Genomic DNA, 27,386 nt, shown 5'->3' with positions numbered 1-27,386 from the left:
AAAAAGCCAGTATATTTATTCATAATAAACAAATTCTGAGAATGAATCCTGAGCTGCTGTGTAAGAGGAACAAGTAATTTCTCTGAGCCTGTGAATTTTTGAGATCTTGCTCTTCCCTGTCTAGTTTATTAATAGTGCACAAAACTGGGCAACATATTTGTAATCAGTCTTTAATAATATGTCAAGCCCCTTATCCTAAGAATGTACTTTATAAGAATTTTATTCCATCAAAGTTCAGATTAAACCTGTTTAGGCAATGTTGTACATTTTGCACTAGACAGTAAACTTTCAAGTTGTTTTTCTTTTAAATCCACTAAAAGGTGTTAATTAGAGCTGGGTAAATATTTCCTAATGAACAGTTTATTCAATGAATGTCACCTCTTTTTCTGTTCATGAATTGTCTTTGTGCAGACAGTGATTTTCTTGAACTTACTTGTTAACTCAAAAATTATTTAGATAGTTTACCTTGATCTGCAACCCATTAGCAATCTGTGAATTGTGAGTATTCAATATTCAGAATTTGAGATGTATTGATTTGTTTTGATTGGGTGCATGTACCAGATGGTGTTCTTTCTGTTCCCTCATTGGATGAAGAGAAACTTTTAGAATCAGATTTGTGCAGTAAATACTGAAGTTTATGTATTCAACGGTTGCTGTTCATAAATATCCTCTATTATTAGCCTGAATTTCATTCAACAATCTCACCAGAAAGCTGGTTCACAGGAATATTTGTCAGAAGCAGAGGTGAAAGTAAGCCGGTACGACCCAGTACGGTGTACTGGCAAGAGCCAGTGAGCCGTAATGGGGTGGATCGGCTCCCCCAGGTGCAATTTAAAGGGCCTGCGGCTTCCAGCAGCGGCCGGAGCCCCAGCCCCTTTAAATTGCTGCCAGAGCCCCGTTGCCGGAGCCCTGGGGTAGCGGTGGCGGGGTTGGAACGGCGGCCAAGCCCTGGGCTCTTTAAATCGTTCCTAGAGCCCCACCGTCGCTTCCCCAGGGCTCCGGCAGGCTCCGGGGATGATTTAAAGGGCCTGGGGCGGTAGTGGCGGCTGGAGCCCTGGGGTAGTGGCGGTGGGGCTCCGGGGACGATTTAAAGGGCCCAGGGCTCCGGCTGCCGCTACTGCCCTGGGCCCTTTAAACCGCTGCCAGAGCCCCCGGCTGCCGCTGTTACCGTGGGGAAAGGGAAGGAGGCACTTGCCGGTACAGAGTGGGCCGGGGCTGGCTCTGACCTCCCCCAGCCCCACCCCTTCCAGGGGCCAGAGCCGGCCTCAGTACCGGTAAGTCCTTAGACTTACTTTCATCCCTGGTCAGAAGACAAGAGGGACAAGAACACAGCGAGGGCCCACTCTTGCGCCTTTAGATGTCATCGGCAAAGCACCTAGTGTGACTTCAATAGATGCAGGATTGGGCTCTAAAAGCAAATTCATTTATAAATTCAAATGAATATTCACATACAAATGTGAAATATTTGAACGCCCACCTAGCTCTAATAATATTATGTAAACACAGGTGTGCACATGCACACATATACACACGCACGTTCTAAAGCCCAGTACAAATAACTAACCTTCACAACCCCTCACCTCCGAGGTAGGAATATGTTTCCGAATGATTTTCCACAACTGAGACCTTAATTCAGGCCAGAATTTTTTTGTTTGTTTGTTTTGTAATGATCTATTTCATTTCTCTTTTCTTTTTTAACACAGTACCTGAGGGCTCATTTAATAGAACCTGACCGATACAGTCTCTTAACCTTGAAAATCATCACAACGCTTTTTTTTTTTTTTTTTTTTAATTTCACCTCACGAAAAAATGTCTGAAGTGGGAACAATAGCAACAATGATATGATCTGAGGCCATGAACACAGATTAGGTCTGCATGAAGGTATCTTTCCGGACTCCATTTGGAATCTGCATGCGTATGTTTGTGTGAGTGTGTGTGTGTAAGAAAATATGGAAAATAGCATCTTCCATTAAAAAATAATAATGATACAAGCTAGGGGTTTTGTGCATACCTTTGACTGTAGCCAATAACTGTCAGTTAACAACAAGCGAACCAGTGATCGGGGGATTTTTAATGCCACGTTGGCCCTGGAAGGAGGACTCTTTCATTTCCCATACTTTGTCACTCGCCATAGAGCGGGCTGACATAATGGACTTTTACAACAAGCTCAGAAGCAATTGGCAATTAAGTGGTTTGAAGGGGTGCTTCTGGGCTGCTGTGAAAGGCTTCAGGTGTGAAACGCTTGTTTTCAAGAGTACTAAGCAAAATGTATAGTTGCTTTCAGGGCCCCCCTTGTCCTTCTGAAGGAAGGGGGAGAAATGGGGGAAGCAAGGACACTCAAGAGCAATTTGCTATTCAATGCCTGAATGCTGTGTGCTTTTTCTCTTCCCCCCCTCCCCATCCTTGTGCCGCTAGTAAGAAGGGCAGATTGCGATGGCACAAACAGCTTTCAGCACAATGGCAGATCAAGAGAGAGGCCAGGGAAAATGAGACAGAGAGAGAATGGAAGGCTGAATGAGGTAAGGATGGCTTGGTTGTTAATTGTGGGTAAATGTGTTGCAAGGGTGAAAAGGGTTCATGGAGTACTTTAAACCTATACCCAAGCAATAAGTACAGAGAGTTGTGAAATAAGGAGATATTCCTGACCCTTTGAAGAGCTATAGTGGTGCATCTGGCCCACTTGAAAAATAAATTGAGAACTGATAAATAGATAGGCAAATATATCTGTGTGCATTATATACTTGTATTTCTAAAGGAACCCTAACCAGCAAACAAACTAGGATGTCACATACACAGTATTCTCTCTCCCAGCATTACTTAGCCCCTCTGACATTAAAATCTCTAAAATACAAATATTGCCTAAAAGACCAATATTTAAAATGTGGCTTTTTAAAGAGCAGGGAGAGAGGAATATGAGTTTTAATTCGAGGACAAAATATTTTGTTCTGAGACTAGCACAAGGGTAAAGGAAACTTCAAACAGAACTAAGGGAACAATATCCTTCATGACGACTGTTTCATGTCACTTTTCCTTGTATGACCTTTACTTCCAACATATTGATTTTTTCCTAACCCTTTGCTTTGCTTTGCAGAAAAAAGGAGTATTGAGTCTTTGAGTTGCTTACATATCACTATTGTACATTCATTCTTAAAGGTGAAGGATCCCCTTTCAGAAGATGACTATCTGATTGACAATATGATTAGGATTGTCTGAGGACTTTTCATTTTAAATGTAGTGAGCCATATATATATATATATATATATATATATAGTTTGAGGTGGGAGGACAAAATACCTCAGATCAGCCAGACTTTATGGCATGTTTGTGTAAGAGATCTGCTAGTTTATATTTTTCATATTTTGGGGGGGGGGTGGAATGGGGAGGTGGGGAAAATCAAGGAAGTGGGACTGTTCGATTCATTATACCCCAGCACGAAATGGATTTTACCATTCTGTGTACTGACATTGCTAGATGGCCATTAGAGGCTTTCCCATCGTAGCTCACACAACTTCAGAGATGGGCCTGCATTTGAAACAAACACGATTAATTCCAATCAGACAGATGAGCTCACATATGCCCTAACAAAAGTGTGGGTGCATGACATGTGTTAAAGAATAATGACAATAAAACTAAAATCTGTTGATTTAAAACGCACAGGGAAAGGGTCTGGATAAAATGTCATCTGTAGGACCAACACTGGGACGGTTAGGTCTCTGTCTCTTACTCTCCACGCTCACCAGTGCGAATCAGGTGTAACTTCACTGAAATCCACTGGGTAACATCTTGTAAAACCAGCATGAGGAGAAGGATCATTGTTTCTCCCCTATCCCCAGTCTTTCCCTCACTTTCCATCAAAACAAAACTCATGTCATTTTTGCCAGACAGCAAAGGCAGCTTGTCCAAATGGCAAAACATCTAATGGCAACTCATAAAGCTATTCCATGTGAAGGAACCCTCTACTGTCCATCCATTCCGCCCTCTGGGTCTCATCTACTGCCTGTAATGTGAAGAACTGCAGTATAAATAAAATGCTATTGGAAAGTATGCAACTACCTATTTTTAATACTCTGCCACCCTTCCACTGAGAAGCAGAAGCAGTAAACTGGAGAACTGCTGCATTTCAACTATTATTGCAACTGAAATGCTGTTGATATAATTTTGGCCATGGTTTCAAGGAGGGGCTTCCTTTTGTGCATGCACAAGTGACAAAATTTACACGCACAAAGCCCATTTGCGCCTAGAGGGAAGACTCCCAAAGATGTTAATGGGAGTCTTTGCATTGACTTCAGTGGATGTTAGATCAGATCTACAGGTTTTACTCATGTACAGTAAGTTCATTCACACACACGAGCTGGTGATAATACTCACAAAGCATGCACGCAAAGTTGGACACAGACAAGCGCAAACCAGGTCCAGGAGCCGCTGAAGCTTCTTTTCAGATGCAAATAAACTCACGCTGCAGTGGATGTGCCAGCTGTGGGGCCTGAGGCCTTTAAACCCCCACCCAGAAATGAGAATGGCACACAACGCTGCCAACAAACTGGTGCTCAGCTGCAAGTGTGTTGTGCTTGTAGAGACTGCAGCATAAATAAAATAATATCTTCATGCCATCAGGCACATGAATTTATGCATGTAACTTCTGGCTCCTGATGATGAGAATAGATACCCTAGTTGTTGTTTTGTGCATTACTTATCGAACTTCATGAACCTAGATTTTTTTGTGGGAATGAGTAGATCTGGTCCAAAAAGTTGAGAATATTTGGAGAAAAAAATAGAAAAGAAAAAAAGAAAGAAAATGTATAGTTTTTCTTGAAATTTTCCTTTTTTTTTTCAATTAAAACTTTTATTTTGGTTTGGTGGGGCAAATAAAAGTGAAAAATAACAATGAGTCTGTGTGGCACCTTACAGACTAAATTATAAGTTTATTTATTGGGCCCAAATAAATCTGTTAGTCTCTACGGTGCCACAGAGCCAGAAGAGTTCCCAGAAGTCACCTACTACAGGACAGGCCTAACAAAGAAAATAACAGAACTCCACTAGCCGTCATCTTCAGCCCCCAACTAAAACCCCTCCAACGCATTATTAAGGATCTACAACCTATCCTGAAGGATGACCCAACACTCTCACAAATCTTGAGAGACAGGCCAGTCCTTGCCTACAGACAGCCCCCCAACCTGAAGCAAATACTCACCAACAACCACATACCACACAACAGAACCAGTAACCCAGGAACCTATCCTTGCAACAAAGCCCGTTGCCAACTGTGCCCACATATCTATTCAGGGGACACCATCAAAGGGCTTAATAACATCAGCCACACTATCAGAGGCTCATTCACCTGCACATCCACCAATGTGATATATTCCATCATGTGCCAGCAATGCCCCTCTGCCATGTACATTGGTCAAACTGGACAGTCTCTACGTAAAAGAATAAATGGACACAAATCAGATGTCAAGAATTATAACATTCATAAACCAGTCGGAGAACACTTCAATCTCTCTGGTCACGCAATCACAGACATGAAGGTCACTATCTTACAACAAAAAAACTTCAAATCCAGACTCCAGCGAGAAACTGCTGAATTGGAATTCATTTGCAAATTGGATACTATTAATTTATGCTTAAATAGAGACTGGGAGTGGCTAAGTCATTATGCAAGGTAGCCTATTTCCCCTTGTTTTTTTCTACCCTCCCCCCCCCCCCCGATATTCTGGTTAAACTTGGATTTATGCTGGAAATGGCCCACCTTGATTATCATGCACATTGTAAGGAGAGTGGTCAGTTTGGATGAGCTATTGCCAGCAGGAGAGTGAGTTTGTGTGTGTGGGGGGGGGTGAGAAAACCTGGATTTGTGCTGGAAATGGCCCACCTTGATTATCATGCACATTGTAGGGAGAGTGGTCACTTTGGATGAGCTATTACCAGCAGGAGAGTGAGTTTGTGTGCGTGTGTGGCCCAACTTGATGATCACTTTAGATAAGCTATTACCAGCAAGAGAGTGGGGTGTTTCATGGTCTCTGTGTATATAATGTCTTCTGCAGTTTCCACAGTATGCATCCGATGAAGTGAGCTGTAGCTCACGAAAGCTCATGCTCAAATAAATTGGTTAGTCTCTAAGGTGCCACAAGTACTCCTTTTCTTTTTGCGAATACAGACTAATACGGCTGTTACTCTGAAACCTGTCTTTGCTTTTGCTGATACAGACTAACACAGCTACCACTCTGAAGCACGTGAAAATGTTTCCCCAGCCCTCGTAATAAGTCAATCACAGTTTCCTTCTGATTTTTGCAAAAACAGCAGTTCTGCTGAGTATGCGAGTTGCTTCACTTATATAATTCATTAAGAATGATAAAATTGGAAGGACTAGAATAAAATTTCTCAGAGGTGATTTCCTCAATGGTGTTCTGACCTTACCATGCACAGCCTTGCTTATAGATTACCTGGTGGAGATAGGTTTCAGAGGAACAGCCGTGTTAGTCTGTATTCACAAAAAGAAAAGGAGTACTTGTGGCACCTTAGAGACTAACCAATTTATTTGAGCATGAGCTTTCGTGAGCTACAGCTCACTTCATCAGATGTATACCGTGGAAACTGCAGCAGACTTTATATACACACAGAGAATATGAAACAATACCTCCTCCCACCCCACTGTCCTGCTGGTAATAGCTTATCTAAAGTGATCAACAGGTGGGCCATTTCCAGCACAAATCCAGGTTTTCTCACCCTCCACCCCCCCACACAAATTCACTCTCCTGCAGTGAATTTGTGTGGGGGGGTGGAGGGTGAGAAAACCTGGATTTGTGCTGGAAATAGCCCACCTGTTGATCACTTTAGATAAGCTATTACCAGCAGGACAGTGGGGTGGGAGGAGGTATTGTTTCATATTCTCTGTGTGTATATAAAGTCTGCTGCAGTTTCCACGGTATACATCTGATGAAGTGAGCTGTAGCTCACGAAAGCTCATGCTCAAATAAATTGGTTAGTCTCTAAGGTGCCACAAGTACTCCTTTTCTTTCTGGTGGAGATAGTAGGGTATACTGTGAGTGCTTCCAGCTATCGCTTTGCCTGGAATGAAGTTATAACTCAGTGCATTGTAATTCAGAGAAACAGTTGGTGCTGCAGGCCACAAAAATTCTAACCAAATTTCAAAGTGTAATGTATATAACTCAAATCTTTAAAATTCTGAACAAAAATTGCTGAGAGTTTTTTCAGTTTAAGGGCCTGGTCCTGAAGTCAATGGAGATACCCCACTGGCTTCAATGGCTATTATATTGGGCTAAATCCAGACAAACTTCACTCAGGTCAATGGAATTAATCTGGATTTGCACAAATGTAACAAAGAGCAGAAGTTAGTCTTCTATATATTGTGGGACAAAAATATGGTATATGTGACACTCAAGAAAGGGTTAATCAGCTCTCAGCAGCTGGCTGATAACCAAGTTCTATCTTAGGTATCATTATAAACCAATAAGAGTTTGTTGATGATATAATGCTTCTATCTTGTGCTTCAGTCAAAGGGTATGTCTACACTACGGAATAAGGTCGAATTTATAGAAGTCGGTTTTTTAGAAATCGGTTTTATAAATTCGAGTGTGTGTGTCCCCACAGAAAATGCTCTAAGTGCATTAAGTGCATTAACTCGGCGGAGCGCTTCCACAGTACCGAGGCAAGCGTCGACTTCCGGAGCGTTGCACTGTGGGTAGCTATCCCACAGTTCCCGCAGTCTCCGCTGCCCATTGGAATTCTGGGTTGAGATCCCAATGCCTGATGGGGCTAAAACATTGTCGCGGGTGGTTCTGGGTACATATCGTCAGGCCCCCGTTCCCTCCCTCCCCCCGTGAAAGCAAGGGCAGACAATCATTTCGCGCCTTTTTTCCTGAGTTACCTGTGCAGACGCCATACCATGGCAAGCATGGAGCCCGCTCAGGTAACCGTCACCCTATGTCTCCTGGGTGCTGGCAGACGCGGTACGGCATTGCTACACAGTAGCAGCAACCCCTTGCCTTGTGGCAGCAGACGGTACAGTACGACTGGTAGCCGTCATCGTCATGTCTGAGGTGCACCTGGTCGCCTCTGTGAGGTCGATCAGGAGCGCCTGGGCAGACATGGGCACAGGGACTACATTTGGAGTGACTTGACCAGGTCATTCTCTTTAGTCCTGCAGTCAGTCCTATTGAACCGTCTTATGGTGAGCGGGCAGGCGATACGGACTGCTAGCAGTCGTACTGTACCATCTTCTGCCGAGCAGCCATGAGATGTGGATGGCATGCAGTCCTTCTGCACCGTCTGCTGCCAGCCAAAGATGTAAAAGATAGATGGAGTGGGTCAAAACAAGAAATAGACCAGATTTGTTTTGTACTCATTTGCTTCCCCCCCTCCCCTGTCTAGGGGACTCATTCTTCTAGATCGCACTGCAGTCACTTACAGAGAAGGTGCAGCGAGGTAAATCTAGCCATGTATCAATCAGAGGCCAGGCTAACCTTCTTGCTCCAATAAGGACAATAACTTAGGTGCACCATTTCTTATTGGAACCCTCCGTGAAGTCCTGCCTGAAATACTCCTTGATGTAAAGCCACCCCCTTTGTTGATTTTAGCTCCCTGAAGCCAACCCTGTAAGCGCCCCTCCCAGCGTCAGAGCAATGGCAAACAATCGGGCATCTGAGAGTGCTGTCCAGAGCAGTCACAATGGAGCACTCTGATGGGGCTAAAACATTGTCGCGGGTGGTTCTGGGTACGTGTCGTCTGGCCCCCGTTCCCTCCCTCCCTCCGTGAAAGCAAGGGCAGACAATCATTTCGCGCCTTTTTTCCTGAGTTACCTGTGCAGACGCCATACCACAGCAAGCATGGAGCCCGCTCAGGTAACCGTCACCCTATGTCTCCTGGGTGCTGGCAGACGCAGTACGGCTTTGCTGCACAGTAGCAGCAACCCCTTGCCTTCTGGCAGCAGACGGTGCAATACGATTGGTAGTCGTCCTCATCGTGTCCGAGGTGCTCCTGGCCGCGTCGGCTGGGAGCGCCTGGGCAGACATGGGCGCAGGGACTAAATTTGGAGTGACTTGACCAGGTCATTCTCTTTAGTCCTGCAGTCAGTCCTATTGAACCGTCTTATGGTGAGCGGGCAGGCGATACGGACTGCTAGCAGTCGTACTGTACCATCTTCTGCCAGGCAGGCAAGAGATGAGGATTGCTAGCAGTCGTATTGCACCATCTTCTGCCAGGCAGGCAAGAGATGGGGATGGCTAGCAGTCGTACTGTACCATCTTCTGCCGAGCAGCCATGAGATGTGGATGGCATGCAGTCCTTCTGCACCGTCTGCTGCCAGCCAAAGATGTAAAAGATAGATGGAGTGGGTCAAAACAAGAAATAGACCAGATTTGTTTTGTACTCATTTGCCTCCTCCCCTGTCTAGGGGACTCATTCCTCTAGGTCACACTGCAGTCACTCACAGAGAAGGTGCAGCGAGGTAAATCTAGCCATGTATCAATCAGAGGCCAGGCTAACCTCCTTGTTCCAATAACAACGATAACTTAGGTGCACCATTTCTTATTGGAACCCTCCGTGCAGTCCTGCCTGAAATACTCCTTGATGTACAGGCACCCCCTTTGTTGATTTTAGCTCCCTGAAGCCAACCCTGTAAGCCGTGTCGTCAGTCGCCCCTCCCTCCGTCAGAGCAACGGCAGACAATCGTTCCGCGCCTTTTTTCTGTGCGGACGCCATACCACGGCAAGCATGGAGCCCGCTCAGCTCACTTTGGCAATTAGAAGCACATTAACCACCACACGCATTATTCAGCAGTATATGCAGCACCAGAACATGGCAACGCGATACCGGGCGAGGAGGCGACGTCAGCGCGGTCCCGTGAGTGATCAGGACATGGACACAGATTTCTCTGAAAGCATGGGCCCTGACAATGCATGCATCATGGTGCTAATGGGGCAGGTTCATGCTGTGGAACGCCGATTCTGGGCTCGGGAAACAAGCACAGACTGGTGGGACCGCATAGCGTTGCAGGTCTGGGACGATTCCCAGTGGCTACGAAACTTTCGCATGCGTAAGGGCACTTTCATGGAACTTTGTGACTTGCTTTCCCCTGCCCTGAAGCGCATGAATACCAAGATGAGAGCAGCCCTCACAGTTGAGAAGCGAGTGGCGATAGCCCTGTGGAAGCTTGCAACACCAGACAGCTACCGGTCAGTTGGGAATCAATTTGGAGTGGGCAAATCTACTGTGGGCGCTGCTGTGATGCAAGTAGCCCACGCAATCAAAGATCTGCTGATATCAAGGGTAGTGACCCTGGGAAATGTGCAGGTCATAGTGGATGGCTTTGCTGCAATGGGATTCCCTAACTGTGGTGGGGCTATAGATGGAACCCATATCCCTATCTTGGCACCGGAGCACCAAGCCGCCGAGTACATAAACCGCAAGGGGTACTTTTCGATAGTGCTGCAAGCTCTGGTGGATCACAAGGGACGTTTCACCAACATCAACGTGGGATGGCCGGGAAAGGTGCATGATGCTCGCATCTTCAGGAACTCTGGTCTGTTTCAAAAGCTGCAGGAAGGGACTTTATTCCCAGACCAGAAAATAACTGTTGGGGATGTTGAAATGCCTATATGTATCCTTGGGGACCCAGCCTACCCCTTAATGCCATGGCTCATGAAGCCGTACACAGGCAGCCTGGACAGTGGTCAGGAGCTGTTCAACTACAGGCTGAGCAAGTGCAGAATGGTGGTAGAATGTGCATTTGGACGTTTAAAGGCGCGCTGGCGCAGTTTACTGACTCACTTAGACCTCAGCGAAACCAATATTCCCACTGTTATTACTGCTTGCTGTGTGCTCCACAATATCTGTGAGAGTAAGGGGGAGACGTTTATGGCGGGGTGGGAGGTTGAGGCAAATCGCCTGGCTGCTGGTTACGCGCAGCCAGACACCAGGGCGGTTAGAAGAGCACAGGAGGGCGTGGTACGCATCAGAGAAGCTTTGAAAAACAGTTTCATGACTGGCCAGGCTACGGTGTGAAAGTTCTGTTTGTTTCTCCTTGATGAACCCCCCCACCCCTTGGTTCACTCTACTTCCCTGTAAGCTAACCACCCTCCCCTCCTCCCTTTAATCATTGCTTGCAGAGCCAATAAAGTCATTGCTGCTTCACAGTCATGCATTCGTTATTCATTCATCACACAAATAGGGGGATGACTACCAAGGTATCCCAGGAGGGGTGGTGGAGGAGGGAAGGAAAATGCCACACAGCACTTTAAGCACAGCACTTTAAAAGTTTACAACTTTAAAATTTATTGAATGACAGCCTTCTTTTTTTTGGACAATCCTCTGTGGTGGAGTGGCTGGTTGGCCGGAGGCCCCCCCACCGCGTTCTTGGGCGTCTGGGTGTGGAGGCTATGGAACTTGGGGAGGAGGGTGGTTGGTTACAGAGGGGCTGCAGTGGCAGTCTGTGCTCCAGCTGCCTTTGCTGCAGCTCAACCATACACTGGAGCATACTGGTTTGGTCCTGCAGCAGCCTCAGCATTGAATCCTGCCTCCTCTCATCACGCTGCCGCCACCTTTGAGCTTCAGCCCTGTCTTCAGCCCGCCACTTACTCTCTTCAGCCCGCCACTTACTCTCTTCAGCCCTCCACCTCTCCTCCCGGTCATTTTGTGCTTTCCTGCACTCTGACATTATTTGCCTCCACGCATTCGTCTGTGCTCTGTCAGTGTGGGAGGACAGCATGAGCTCAGAGAACATTTCATCACGAGTGCGTTTTTTTTTCTTTCTAAGCTTCACTAGCCTCTGGGAAGGAGAAGATCCTGTGATCATTGAAACACATGCAGCTGGTGGAGAAAAAAAAAGGGACAGCGGTATTTAAAAAGACACATTTTATAAAACAGTCGCTACACTCTTTCAGGGTAAACCTTGCTGTTAACATTACATACATAGCACATGTGCTTTCGTTACAAGGTCGCATTTTGCCTCCTCCCACCGCGTGAACGGATTTTGGTTGAATGCCAGCAAACATACACTGCAATGCTTTGTTCTACAGTGATTCCCCAGTACGTGTTGCTGGCCTGGAGTAGTAAAGTGTCCTACCATGAAGGACGAAATAAGGCTGCCCTCCCCAGAAACCTTTTGCAAAGGCAGAACCGCAAATGCCAGGGCAAAGTAATCCTTTCACATGCTTGCTTTTAAACCATGTATAGCATTTTAAAAGGTACACTCACCAGAGGTCCCTTCTCCACCTGCTGAGTCCAGGAGGCAGCCTTGGGTGGGTTCGGGGGGTACTGGCTCCAGGTCTAGGGTGAGAAACAGTTCCTGGCTGTCGGGAAAACCGGTTTCTCCGCTTGCTTGCTGTGAGCTATCTACAACCTCCTCATCATCATCTTCTTCGTCCCCAAAACCTACTTCTGTATTGCCTCCATCTCCATTGAAGGAGTCAAACAACACGGCTGGGGTAGTGGTGGCTGAACCCCCTAAAATGGCATGCAGCTCATCATAGAAGCGGCATGTTTGGGGCTCTGACCCAGAGCGGCTGTTCGCCTCTCTGGTTTTCTGGTAGGCTTGCCTCAGCTCCTTCAGTTTCACGCGGCACTGCTTCGGGTCCCTGTTATGGCCTCTGTCCTTCATGCCCTGGGAGATTTTCAGAAAGGTTTTGGCATTTCGAAAACTGGAACGGAGTTCTGATAGCACGGATTCCTCTCCCCAAACAGCGATCAGATCCCGTACCTCCCGTTCAGTCCATGCTGGAGCTCTTTTGCGATTCTGGGACTCCATCATGGTCACCTGTGCTGATGAGCTCTGCATGGTCACCTGCAGCTTGCCACGCTGGCCAAACAGGAAATGAGATTCAAAAGTTCGCGGTTCTTTTCCTGTCTACCTGGCCAGTGCATCTGAGTTGAGAGCGCTGTCCAGAGCGGTCAGAATGGAGCACTCTGGGATAGCTCCCGGAGGCCAATACCATCGAATTGTGTCCACAGTACCCCAAATTCGAGCCGGCAACGTCGATTTAAGCGCTAATCCACTTGTCAGGGGTGGAGTAAGGAAATCGATTTTAAGAGCCCTTTAAGTCGAAATAAAGGGCTTCATTGTGTGGACGGGTGCAGGTTTAAATCGATTTAACGCTGCTAAATTCGACCTAAAGTCCTAGTGTAGACCAGGGCAAAGTGTTGCAATACCCTGCTGAGAAAGTTGTGTGGATGGAGTTTCATAAAACTGGTCTGAATTAAAGCTGTTAATGTTATTCAAATTTTGAAATGATTGAAAAATATGGACAAAACTGATATTTTCATTATTTCTTTTCCCTTGTTCCTCTAGCCAACTGCAGGTCTAGTTGGAATAATTTTGAATTTCAACATATCAATGGAAATATCAAATTTTGATAAAAACGGGGAAAACAGGAAAAATGTTAGGGTTTTTTGCCTTATGGATTTCAACTAGTTTTAGTTGGGATTTGTCTCTTTGGCTTGTGGAATCTTCCAGCTATTGTGCTCATACGCCGCCCTTTTTAAAAAATATATAGTAGCTACTAATTGTCTAATTTGCTTCCCAACTCTATCACCCCAAGAGACAAAGATATGTACAATTTGGGACCAAACAAACGTCTTTTTCAGGATGGTTGACTTTCTGATGTACCTCATTCTCACATTGTGACCCGAATTAATAATATTGCACTTAGCACTTAATACCATTTTCCAAGTTGAAAGTTCTGTACAATCAATAGTTGATTCCAACGTACACAGGATTCTTAGGACAAAATAATCTACATTGTGTAACCCGCTGGTGAGTATGTGTAACAAGTCCCCCAATACACAGAGAGAATGAGTTATTAAAAACCCCAGTGGAACTGTAGCGGCTCATGCTTTTAGCTCTGGAGGTCCCCGCTGCAGGCTCCAGTGTGTTAGCCAAGAGGGCGGCTATCACAGCGGCATAATGTTTTTTATTGTGTGCAGTGTTGTTGTAGTTTGTGTTGGTCCCAGAACATTAGAGAGACAAAGTGGGTGAGGTAGTCCAATAAAAGATGTTACCACACTCACCTTGTCTCTCGAATGTTAATTTTTGATTATTATTACTACCACCAGCTTTCATTTCTCTTTGGGGTTAGGGAATGGATCTATGTTTCGTAAAGCACCGACTACATTTGCAACAACATGTATAACACAGAATTTGAACATGTAAAGACACAAGAAGACACTGGGAGGTCAAATTTAAGGCCCTCTGTTTCTTTTTATTACCTCAGCTATCTGCGGTAACAGAATTTTTTCTGAAGAACAAGTAATTCTCTCTGCAAATCACCAGTGAACTCTCACTATAGGAGTGTCTTCTGCCAAAGAATGGCACCTTAATGTTACCAAACTATCGCATGTTAGAGAACAGTTTCCCATGACTCTGGTGATTTTCAGTATGGACATAATAAATATGCATGACTCAAATACTTTACTATGACCACATGGTTTACTAAATCATTGTATAGAACCTCTCTCCAAATCTCTACCAGGCCTAGAAACATCTTCACCCTCCCCTGCAGTTTTGATTTCAATTTGATTGGCTATTTTGAGAAAAAAGGTTGTCCACAAAAGGCCAGGTCTTGTCTTTGTATAGTGCTTATTACTCCAAGCAGTCCCATAGAGCCAGATTCCGAGATCTTTGCTTCTCAAGTCATCTCATTGAAATGAATGGGAATATTTGAGGAGAAACATGCCACTCAGTGAGAGTAAAGGGATAGGTATCTGGCCCATAATGAGTTCTATGATCAGAAGTGGGTGTTTGCAGAATCAGGCCCCTAAAGAACACTAGTAGTGGATGTGGAACCTTTAGGCCCTTTGAACATAAAGTGCCACTTTCTGCTTCTGATTTAGCAAATGCCTCTCGGTCACAAAGGCGTTTCTGATCCATTCACCCATATGACAAGGCTTGGAAAGTTGAACCAGTAAGTCAATACTCACATTGAACTATTTTTGTATTTGCCTCACTAAGACCAAACAGTTAGCAGGATACGGGGAAATGTCTAGCTTTTCTACGTCCTCATGTACATTATAGTGATGCATAACTGAGAATGGAATATTGGATGAAGTAGTGATTGAATTTGTATGTTTGACAAGTCACATTGTTGTCTTTCAGAAAATCACAATAAGCATCCTATGGAAGAGGTATATAGTTGGCCAGTATCATTGGCCTCTTCCTTCTTCTTGGTAACTACTCCTTGGCAGTATTCAAAATAATGTGCCAAATACTTTGAAGGGAGAAAGGGAAGAAAAGTGGAGCTCTCAAATTAGCTTTTAATCATGCTTTTTTGCTCAGTCCCTGAAAGACAAATGAGACTCTTCCCCTCACACACACATTCTTAGAGTTTTCAATTTATCTCCCATGGACTGTTTCATTTTGGAAGTCTTATTCTGTCATGTTTGTTTTCTCATATAGTGCCCTCTCAACTTTTACTCAGATGTGTTGTCCTTTCTTGCTTCTTAGGGCTGGTCTTCACTACAGGGAGATCAACCCTGCTGCAAGGAGTCGATTTAGCAGGTCTAGTGAAGACCCACTGAATCAATGGCAGAGCACTTTCCAGTCAACCTTGGTATTCCACCTCTACGAGAAGAGTAAGGTAAGTCAACAGGAGAACATCTCCCATTGACGCAGCGCAGTGTAGACACCGGGGTAAGTTGACTTAGGCTATGTCGACTCCAGCTATGTTATTCATGTAGCTGGAGTAGCATAGAATCATAGAATCATAGAATATCAGGGTTGGAAGGGACCTCAGGAGGTCATCTAGTCCAACCCCCTGCTCAAAGCAGGACCAATCCCCAATTAAATCATCCCAGCCAGGGCTTTGTCAAGCCTGACCTTAAAAACTTCTAAGGAAGGAGATTCTACCACCTCCCTAGGTAACGCATTCCAGTGTTTCACCATCCTCCTAGTGAAAAAGTTTTTCCTAATATCCAACCTAACCCTCCCCCACTGCAACTTGAGACCATTACTCCTTGTCCTGTCCTCTTCTACCACTGAGAATAGTCTAGAACCATCCTCTCTGGAACCACCTCTCAGGTAGTTGAAAGCAGCTATCAAATCCCCCCTCATTCTTCTCTTCTGCAGACTAAACAATCCCAGTTCCCTCAGCCTCTCCTCATAACTCATGTGTTCCAGACCCCTAATCATTTTTGTTGCCCTTCGCTGGACTCTCTCCAATTTATCCACATCCTTCTTGTAGTGTGGGGCCCAAAACTGGACACAGTACTCCAGATGAGGCCTCACCAATGTCGAATAGAGGGGGACGATCACGTCCCTCGATCTGCTCGCTATGCCCCTACTTATACATCCCAAAATGCCATTGGCCTTCTTGGCAACAAGGGCACACTGCTGACTCATATCCAGCTTCTCGTCCACTGTCACCCCTAGGTCCTTTTCCGCAGAACTGCTGCCTAGCCATTCGGTCCCTAGTCTGTAGCTGTACATTGGGTTCTTCCATCCTAAGTGCAGCATAACTTAAGCATAACTTAGGTCTACTTACCACGATAGTGAAGACCCCTTAGAAAAGATCTCATCAAACAAAATTAATAATTTCCCCATCCTTTCTTTTCCCTACTACTTGCTGAAAACCCACTTGGGTCCCACTTTAAAACCTAAGACTGTGTACTAGAATTATGAGAGTTCTCTCTTTTGGTATTACCACCTGCTGCATATAAGCACTTCTAGACCGTATGAAGAATTCACACACAAACTGTCCAAATGTGGAAATGAAAACCCAAAATAAAGGAGCATATCCATATCCTTGGAGACACTATAATATGATGGTTGTTCTGCCTGTATGCAACCAGAACCAGATAATATCAGCAATTTTGCAAGAAAACATGATTTCACAATATTTCTAAGCATTCCCAAAGAAAATTGGGTAAGATTTGAGTGGCCAATCAAAAGAACCATTATCACTTGAATTTTAAGGTTAATTCATTCATTCCTAGTCAGAGCAATCGGAAAATTTCTTTTACTCATTTTTGGTATGAGTTTCCATGGGGATTTTATTCTGCATTTTTGTTTGTTGTTTGAGTTTTATTTAACACTGAAATGTCTATGCTATTTCTTTGAAGCAGATCTGGTTAAAACACACATTTAATATAAATCTGGATGTGCCAAAGCCAACATCACCACCACGAGTCTATTTAAATCCTGGATGCTTAAGTAGTGAGCCGATTGGGTCACAATATAAGCACATATTATTTATATTACTGTTGTGCTTAGATCTCAAACCCACGTTTGGTCCATATGGTGTTAAGAACTGTCCAAATACATAGTAAAAGATAGTGCCTGACCTGAATTCAGTCTAACTAGACAGGATAGACCAGTGGTTCCCAAACTAGGGGCACCGCTTCTTCAGGGAAAGCCCTTGGTGGGCTGGGCCGGTTTGTTTACCTGCCGTGTCCGCAGATTCGGCCAATCACGGCTCTCACTGGCTGCGGTTTGCTGCTCCAGGACAATCGGGGCTGCGGGAAGCGATGGCCAGGACATTCCTCAGCCCGCGCCGCTTCCCGCAGCCCCCATTGGCCTGGGATGGCGAACCGCGGCCAGTGGGAGCTGCAATCGGCCGAACCTGCTGACGCGGCAGGTAAACAAACTGGCTCGGCCCACCAGGGGGCTTTCCCTGAACAAGCGGTGTCCCTAGTTTGGGATGTAGTTTGGGCTAGACAAAGGGTGATGCAGTAAGGTGGTATGTTTTGCCCAAAATCACGCAGAGAGTCAGGAATAGAATCCAGGTCTCCTTAGGCCTCTAGCGCTCTGCTCACTAGACCACAATTTTAAAAAGGTTTTACTTTAATTCAGTGGGATGTTTAAGTGCTTATTGCACATGCCCAGTCGCATTCTGAACATTAATCTCTCACGCATACTTCCATTGATTAGTTCCAAACTGTCAAAAGACCTCTGGCCACATTCAATCATTTTTATTGGGGTATATTTGTTTACAAATCAAACTTTTCTGCTAGCAAAGTCAAAAAAAATCTGTTTTTTTTCTGTTTTTAGTGATAAAAAAAATATGTCGCTGATTTTAATTAAATGTTTTTTTAAGACGTTTCTTCCAAGTTGAGTAGTCATCTTACAGCCTTTAAGCCACTTCCTATGTGCATTTGATAAACTCCTCAAAGCAGAGGTTCAGCCTCCTGATCTTGCAATGTAATCTGCAGTCCCTGTGCCCACTGACTTCAATGGAAACCCGTGCAGGCTACAGGGCAGGTCTCACTAGCGGCTGCCGTGCAAGATTGGGGCCTTACCCTGGAAGAGGGGATACAGAACAAACTCTTGAGGTTCTTAAAATTCTACTTCGTCCTTAGACAAAAATCCCGTTGACTCCACTAAGGGCTGAGTGAAAACCGAGGGCCCAATTTTGCCACATTTACATTAAGCAAGTTGTGGTGATGAGCTCAGTGGGATCAATAGCATGCAGACTAATCCTATGAGTAAGGGTTCCAGTACCAAGCCCTGTGTAAGGACTTCTGGGTTCAGCCAGTCTTATCGGCATCATTGGCTCTATTTCTGTGGGAAAGGCAAGGAGGGTTTGGCCTACGATATTAATGACAGTTTCACATACACGACAGTACAATATTTTTAACTGTCGTGTTACAGCTTCCTGCAGGGGCTACAAAGCTGCTGCTTAGCAGCAGTGTCCCACTCTTAATTAAAATTTTTGGAAACACTGCAATTCAGCTGGATGGCCATTCCATCTCAATTGACAGCTGACTAGAAGTGGTTTTCACAGCTGGGCTGCTGATCCAATGCCCAGGGAGGCTGCAGTATCACTAATTTTGCAGCACGGTTTACAAATTAATATTTCTGGAACCACTGCAAGTCAGCTTGGTGGCCATTCTGTTTCACTTGATAGCCAGTTGGAACACATTTTACTGCCACGCTAAACCTGCTACATGTAGCGTGGCTGCACTGCTCTTGTAAGGTGCTGTAAGGAACACTATATATCACCCATACAGTATCACCATTATCTTAAGGGCAAGGGCAAGTCGTTAAACATGGGCAGTTCTTAACTGTTCCTTGTCCAGCCACCAAGTGAAGATTTATTGAGAATCTCATTACGTTAACCTATTTCACGTTTCCCGGACACCAAGCTGAACATCTCAGGATTCCAAACCTGAGATCTGCTCTTACTCCAGTTGAAATCAACTGGAATTCTCCGATTGACTTCAGTGGGATCCAAGCTGGGTTCTCTGCAAATGCACTGCATACCAGGTCACCCTGAAAATCTGCTTCATAAAAGAGGTTACACAGTTGCTATCACTCACAACTAGGATAATCATTATCCATTTCTATATGAATATGTCATAATAATATATATCTGATCTCTTCACAACAAACAGGACAGTCAGTTTCACATAGAGAGAATAGACCCCTTAGCTTTATTTACAGTGGTAAAGCTCATACTAAGAAGCCATGTTTGACCGGGTGAGAAAAAAGTTTATAATGCTAAAATCCATTACCAAACCCTGGCTTATGGGACTCTGCAGCTTTCTGGCCTTATTATGTACGTGACATAAATGACACAAGGGGATTTAAAATTAAATGCATGTTTTTACTTCCTTGCCAAAAAATATTCATATGTCTAACGACCTTCTCATCACCTGTCTTGGAGCAACAACAGCAGCAGCAAAGCGAAACAAGCAAGCAGGAGCAACAACTAAACACACAGGGTTTTGTGATGGTTTATGGAACATGCCACTGATACAACTAAAACTCACAAATAGGAAATTTGTGTAGCTACTAATGCGCAGCATATATCAAAGCTTCACGTTAATGTTTATAACTGAAAGCAGAACCAGACAAGCTTGTTCGATATGCTTCCCCCTAGATTTCTGAGGTTCACAGTGCCATACGCAGGAAAACAGTTAAATGAAACCTCATGAAAGATAGCATTGTATTTGCTTTAAATAAAAGTCAGCTGTAGCCCCAGTTGTTCACTTCCCCCCCACACTCTGAATTTACAAAGCACATATTTGATTATGCGGATTTTCCAAGCTCTGCTGGCTTTTAATACCAAGTTGTGCATAATAAGAATTTCCCCCACTACTTGTGCAGTGCATAGTCTCAGAATAATGTTTTAACTATGTAACAAATGTCATGCATTTTTATATATATCACTTGTTCTATATATAAATCTTGTTTCCCTGTAATAAGAAAGTGACTTTTTTTAACTTCTAACCACAAGCCTTAACCAAAGGTGTTGAAAGTGGCCAGTGAGGGGAAAGAAAGAAGATCACAAACTAGGGCCACTAAACAAAACAAAAGGGGGGGGAAAAAGATTAATCTTATTAGGATCATATATCATGAGGTTGTCAGGTGTGAAAGCAAACGAATGGCCTCTGTTTATCTGAGCTAAACCGAGTGGTTCACCAAAAGACTCACTCCAAGCAGGGTTTTTTTTACCCTTAATAAATTGGCTAAGTCGGTGCAGAGTGTTGATAATGAAGTATGTGCGAGTGAGGCCTGAGCTTTCGTCCTAGTGTTTAGATGCAACTAAGCTCCCCCCCTCCCTTTTTTTTATCACAGCTGATTCAGAAAGCCCTTTGGAAAGATGAAGTAGGTAGAAATCAAAATAAATGGATTCTATTAAAACCAGCAATGCATCAACTGCTTGATAAAGTGATTAATAAACAGCTTAGGATGGTGATTGATTAAACTCTTTAATCAAAGTGCTAAACTGACTTAATATGGATAGTTTCAACATGTTCAAAGTATACATTTTCTCTACCGAGGGTTCAGAGTTGTTTATGTAACTTTTCTGAAGTGTCTCCCCTAGGTCTGACCTTCAGATAGCTAGGACTGTGGAATGTGTAAGGATTATAAAGTGCTAAATATACTGCATTGGTCGCTAGAAGTTTGCAGATAAATTATTCTGCTGTATCACTGGACAACAAATATTTTTTTCCAGAATTTCAGATACCTTCATAAAACAGTTTCTGTATAGGGATATTTAAACCCCTTTGCAATTAAAGGGGATAGCACAACATAAAAATCCATGTTATATCACATTTCATTCCCTTTTCTCCCTCCCAGTATTTATTAAGATTATTGTGTGATGTCTAGAAGTCTAGATTTTTTTATTCTTAGACTGGTTACACATGTTTACTTCTAACTGGTATATTTAATTTAATCCATAGTCTGCTTCAAGAGCTGATGCAATTTTTGACACAATCATCTGTTGGTTTCATTAGGCGAATTTACTAAGACACTTTGCACTGGAAAGTCTTATTCTGTGATTTTGAGGGAGTGGGGGGAGGGAGAGAGAGATGTCAACTCTCTTGATTTTTTTTGTGAAACAGAGAATATTTAGTATTTTAACTTAAGTCCCACCTTCTGGAGTGATATGAATGCAAGAGAATCTCAGCTTTCATTTTTTTTTTTAAATGTACATTTCTAGTCCTTATAACTGTGGGGGAAAAGTTTGAAAATGTGATCTGAATGCAACCTAAAAGCTAAGAAACCAGACAGCCAATAAAAGAACCCCAAATCTGTTTTTTAAAAATCGCATAATTTTAAGCCAATTTGGGGGGGGGGGGGGGAGGGGGATGACTTATGGTTTTTCAGTGCATAGGGATGGCAATACTGTGCCCCATAGGGAACTGAACACTCAAATCCTATTGGAATTCAAGGGGAATCAAGCATCTAACTCCCTTAGGCTTCTTTGAAAATCCCAACCTTACAGCTTCACAGACTTTGGAAACTGAAACCTTTGAAAGTGGGTCTGTTGATTGGTTGTTGTTGGGTTTTTTAAAACAGTGGGTGCTGCTGCCAAGAGGGATGAATGAACTAGTCCCCAAGGACACAACCCTCTACTCCGGTCAAAATTGTGTCCAGGTGAAATCTTGCCCCTTTTCAGAAGTTCGTATACAAGGAGGACAGCTCGTTGTGTCTGCTTCAGCCTGGGAACATATCAGAGCGACAGAAGCGTGGGTCCAATCTAGGCCTCTGTAGCCTTGTACAGTATAATAAATGTTAGTAAGCTTCAAATGCACCATAACCATAACTATTTCTGCAATAAAATGATCAGTCACTATAATACATAGACCCTCTGTGCTCACATACCAAAGTGTTCAGGTAGCAACGCAGTTATCCAGTTATGAGCATGGACAAAATAAATACCCCATATAAGACCTTGCAATAGCAAGGTGCTTCACATTTTGAATTCCCAGAGGAGGGGGAATTCTGCAAGAGAGGACTAATAATGTGCAATGGTTTGAGCACCAGCAGAGTGAATCTGCACAGGGATTATCAATAGTCTCGTCACCTAGAACATATGGGACAAACAAGTCACTTAACTAGCTCAGTAGGTGGCTGTGCAGTGTTTTATAAACAATCAATAAAACATTATAATCAATATCTTGATGAACCACCAGCCATTGAAGGTTATTAAAGTGAGTGATTTTCCTGCAGAAATACACAATAGGAACTGTGATTTCACAGTAGATTAACAGTCCAATTAGTTGCATGTCCTGCCGCCAGCAGTGCCCTATCCCAGATATTTAAGAGGAATATCAACATGTGCCAAAACATCTAGTCAAGTGTATTGTACTAGGTCATGGAACAATTTGTTCCTGTTTCCATCTGATGATTCCCCCTCTGCCCTGCCCTGAAACACAAAGATGGGACACTCTTCTATATCTCTGTTCTGTTAGCTTCCTTCAAGGCTTAGATGTCCATAGTTTCACAGAGCTGTGGGCACTCAGAGCCAGAAGAACCTGAATCTTCATATTTAATTGATTCTGTAGCAGAAAAAATATGGTCACAGTTTTTAGATGAACTTTAAAAGGAAATGTATGCATGTCTGGCAATCCTCTTTTGGGCGTTTCAAGGAGTAAACAGCGCTAGTTCACTCCATGAGAGGTGGAATTTACATCGTTCATTGAGTTTCCATATATTTATTTCCAAGTGATTGGGTGGGCTTTTTTGGGGGGGGGGGGAAGGGGGCGCTCCATTCAGCCAGGGTCCTTCACTAGCCAGCACTGCCCCAAACATGGACAGCTCTAGCCCTACCCTTTCCACAGCCTGTAACTTTGCTTTGCCCTTTGACTTAGGGAAACCCTGCTGAATTTGCCCTTGACAGGTCAGTCTTTACAAGTGCTGTCCTGCTTTACAGTAAAGTTGGGTGAATTTTTTAGCTTTTAACCCAATTTAAATAAGGCAAAGGGTGGGTGGCTGCTCAAAACTCAGTCTAGATTGACATGGTGTTTAATTACAGCTCATCAAGAGCAGCTGGTGTGAATGGAGACTTACATCTCCATTTCAGATTCATTACACCATTCAGAAATGGTGATTACTTGCACTATTTGTTTAAAAGGTAGTGGATAAAAAACAACTGAAGTTTACATTTGAACTGTGCGGCAGTAAATTGAAATGACAAACAAATGCTAAGCTGTTTCAGGAGCACATATTTCAAATCAGCTTTACTTGTCCTATTGAGCACCTGGTAATCTGTGTAAGCTGGTGGGTCCAACTCATTGGCCAGGGCATAATATGAAGCTCCCAAAAGCAGAAGAATTTCAGTCCCTTTCTTCACAGGTGGGTTTATGTCTCAAATACTAAAACAGCCCAACATAAATTAAATAGATATCCTGGGTCCTTCTGCTGCCTGGATCTTACCATGTCTTTTCCCAAGACCCAGAGTCTCCTGATGGACCCTATGTGTTCTCTTCAGCCTTCTCTCCCAGCAGAGCTGTTTGTTAGCCTTCTGTCTAAGACCCATCACCTGGGAGGCAGCTAATTAGTTTCAGGGGGGGCTAAGTCCACTGGGGTGTATTGAGGACTGTGTTGAAATTGCAAGCTACCACTTTAAGAGTGGGGGGTTTCCTGGTCATGTTTATGGCTTGGGTGCACTATACAAAAGCATTATGGGATCAGAATCAGGATGGAAAGGGCCAGCTTAAAGCAAGGTGGGATGAGCTGTGCCTCTCGGAGCCTGTTTTCTCTATTTTGGGGTTCTTGTGTGTAATCATTCTAAATTCTAAGGAATAAAGTAGTGATACACTGCAGCCTTCAAGCAAGAGTATTTGTGTTTCTCTCTGTGTAACACACATGTTCCTCAAAGGCCTATCCCCATCTATGAGACAACGAATCCTAGATAAGGATAGCAACCACAACCAAATCAGATGTAATTTCATAAAAAACTCAAACAGAAATATACAACGTGCTAGGACCAAATGGTAATGATCTGAACTTGTGATAGAGAGTACCAACTGAGAGCAGCCTACATCAGATGCGTTGGTAGTCCATCTAGCTACTACTAGAAAGACTCATAGACTCATGGATATTAAGGTCATAAGGGACCATTATGATCATCTAGTCTGACCTCCTGCACAATTCAGGCCACAGAATCTCACCCACCCACTTCTGCAATAAACCTCTCACCTATGTCTGAGCTATTGAAGTCCTCAAATCATGGTTTAAAGACTTCAAGGTGCAGAGAAACCTCCAGCAAGTGACCCGTTCCCCATGATACAGAGGAAGGCAAAAAAAACCCAGGGCCTCTTTCAATGTGCCCTGGAGGAAAATTCCTTCCCGACCCCAAATATGGTGATCAGCTGAAACCTGAGCATGTGGGCAAGATTCACCAGCCAGATACCCAGGAAATAATTCTCTGTAGTAACTCAGATCCTACAGCATCTAACATCCCATTATAGGCCATTGGGCCTATTTACCATTAATAGTTAAATATCAATTAATTGCCAAAATCATGTTATCCCATCATACCATCTCCTCCATAAACTTATTGAGTTTAATCTTGAAGCCAGATAGGTCTTTTGCCCCCACTGCTTCCCTTGGAAGGCTATTCCAGAACTTCACTCCTCTCATCGTTAGAAACCTTCATCTAATTTAAAGTCTAAACTTCCTGATGGCCAGTTTATATCCATTTGTTCTTGTACATTGGTACTGAGCTTAAATAATTCCTCTCCCTCTCCGGTATTTATCCCTCTAATATATTTATAGAGAGCAATCATATCTCCCCTCAACCTTCTTTTGGTTAGGCTAAACAAGCCAAGCTCCTTGAGTCTCCTTTCATAAGACAGGTTTTCCATTCCTCGGATCATCCTAGTAGCCCTTCTCTGTACCTGTTCCAGTTTGAATTCATCCTTCTTAAACATGGGAGACCAGAGCTGCAAACAGTATTCCAGATGAGGTCTCACCAGTGCCTTGTATAACGGTACTAACACCTCCTTATCTCTACTGGAAATACCTCGCCTGATGCATCCCAAGACCGCATTAGCTTTTTTCACGGCCATATCACATTGGCCATATCATAGTCATCCTGTGGTCAACCGATACTCCGAGGTCCTTCTCCTCCTCCGTTACTTCTAATTGATGAGTCCCCAGCTTCTAACTAAAATTCTTGTTATTAATCCCTAAATGATTGACCTTATACTTCTCACTATTAAATTTCATCCTATTACTATTACTCCAGTTTACAAGGTCATCCAGATCCTTCTGTATGATATCCCAGTCCTTCTCTAAATTGGTAATACCTCCCAGCTTTGTATCATTCACAAACTTTATTAGCACACTCCCACTTTTTGTGCCGAAGTCAGTAATAAAAAGATTAAATAATATTGGTCCCAAAACCGATCCCTGAGGAACTCCACTGGTAACCTCCCTCCAGTCTGACAGTTCACCTTTCAGTATGACCCGCTGTAGTCTCCCTTTTAACCAATTCTTTATCCACCGTTCAATTTTCACATTGATCCCCATCTTTTCCAATTTAAGCAATAATTCCCCATGTGGCACCATATCAAATGCCTTACTGAAATCTAGGTAAATTAGATCCACTGTGTTTCCTTTGTCTAAAAAATCTGTTACTTTCTCAAAGAAGGAGATCAGGTTGGTTTGGCATGATCTACCTTTTGTAAAACCATGTTGTATTTTGTCCCATTTACCATTGACCTCAATGTCCTTAACTTCTTTCTCCTTCAAATTTTTTTCCAAGACCTTGCATACTACAGATGTCAAACTAACAGGCCTGTGGTTACCCGGATCACTTTTTTTTCCTTTCTTAAAAATAGGAACTATTTCTCCCATCATATGGTACAACCCCTGAGTTTACAGCTTCATTAAAAATTCTTGCTAATGGGCTTGCAATTTCATGTGCCAATTCCTTTAATATTCTTGGATGAAGATTATCTGGGCCCCCCGATTTAGTCCCATTAAGCATTTAGTCGAGTTTCGCTTCTACCTCAGATATGGTAATATCTACCTCCATATCCTCATTCCCATTTGTCATGCTATCATTATTCCTAAGATCCTCATTAGCCTTATTAAAGACTGAGGCAAAGTATTTGTTTAGATATTGGGCCATGCCTAAATTATCCTTAACCTCCACTCCATCCTCAGTGTTAAGTGGTCCCACGTCTTCTTCTTATTTATATGGCTATAGAACCTTTTACTATTGGTTTTAATTACCTTTGCAAGGTCCAGCTCTACTTGACTTTTAGCCTTTCTCACTTTATTGCTAGTTGTTCTGACCTCAATAAGGTGGGTGAGGTAATATTTTTTACCAAACCAACTTCTGTTGATGAAAGAACCAAGCTTTCAAGCTACATGGAGCTCTTCAGGTCAGGGCTTGTCTATACCACGCAGCTTTTAGTAACAAGGCTGTGTCGACACAGCCTTGTCGCTAAATGTCAGCATGTCTAAATGCTCTTTGTCAGCACTTTGTCGGCACTTTTGCCGACAAAATACTTCCAGCCCTGCAAGCACTGTTCGCTTTGTCGGCAGGAGAGCACTCCCGCCAACAAAGCCACGTTCACATTGCCACTTGCCACGGCAAAACTTTTGTGTTTCGGGGGTGGGCGGAGGGCTTTTTTAAGTACCTGTGAAAGACAAAAGTTTTGTCAACCACTTGGCAGAGTAGACAAGCCCTAAGTGTCACAGCTAAATACAAGGCAGAACAGATTGTTTAGTAAAAGCTGCTAACATGTATTCTAAGGGATAATTCAAGGGGAAGTGGTCCATCAGTATCCCTGCAGTCGTAGGGACAAACAGAGAAGGGAGGAATTGGTGGGTTACACATTGTTGTAATAAACCATAAATCCAGTGTGTTTATTAGGACTCTTTCTTAGCTCTTATTAGACAGTAATCAACATCAGAAAAGCCATCATTCTTGCTACCATCAGTGACAATCTCAGTGGACAGGCCAGGAATTAAATTGACATGTAATTGAGCTACACTCTCACCCATGGAGCTTTGCATTCCAAGTCAGGGTGAAGGCGCTTTGCTAAGGTAGGGTGGAGAAGCTTATTCGGACACTGCCAGTACTGTACAAGAATTATCAGTGAATAAAACGGAGGACTCCATTGTTGAGTGATGCCAATCAAGAGAAAAGACTGGCCCATTGACAACTGAATAACAATTGGGTGGGCAGGAG

General features: G+C 43.7%; 1 protein-coding gene and 1 long non-coding RNA gene across 2 annotated transcripts in view; one reads left to right on the top strand and one right to left on the bottom strand.

Annotated features, from left to right (window-relative positions):
• Positions 1 to 27,386, top strand: part of LOC142073503 (uncharacterized) — a 110,225-nt gene that overhangs the window by 30,395 nt on the left and 52,444 nt on the right. The window contains exon 3 of the long non-coding RNA XR_012670387.1: positions 15,455 to 15,587. This is a non-coding gene — a long non-coding RNA (uncharacterized LOC142073503). The remainder of the gene's footprint in view (positions 1 to 15,454; positions 15,588 to 27,386) is intronic.
• Positions 11,223 to 13,137, bottom strand: LOC125643745 (uncharacterized). Its single transcript, XM_048866849.2, has 2 exons — positions 12,214 to 13,137; positions 11,223 to 11,826 (listed from the first exon to the last, which is right to left on the bottom strand). Exons 1-2 carry the CDS (start codon positions 12,791 to 12,793, stop codon positions 11,285 to 11,287), a joined length of 1,122 nt encoding a protein of 373 aa, XP_048722806.2. The 5' UTR covers positions 12,794 to 13,137; the 3' UTR covers positions 11,223 to 11,284.

Source organism: Caretta caretta, chromosome 10 (genome assembly GCF_965140235.1).
Source record: "Caretta caretta isolate rCarCar2 chromosome 10, rCarCar1.hap1, whole genome shotgun sequence".
Taxonomy (NCBI): Eukaryota; Metazoa; Chordata; order Testudines; family Cheloniidae; genus Caretta; species Caretta caretta.
This window is presented reverse-complemented; position numbering and strand designations above follow the sequence as displayed.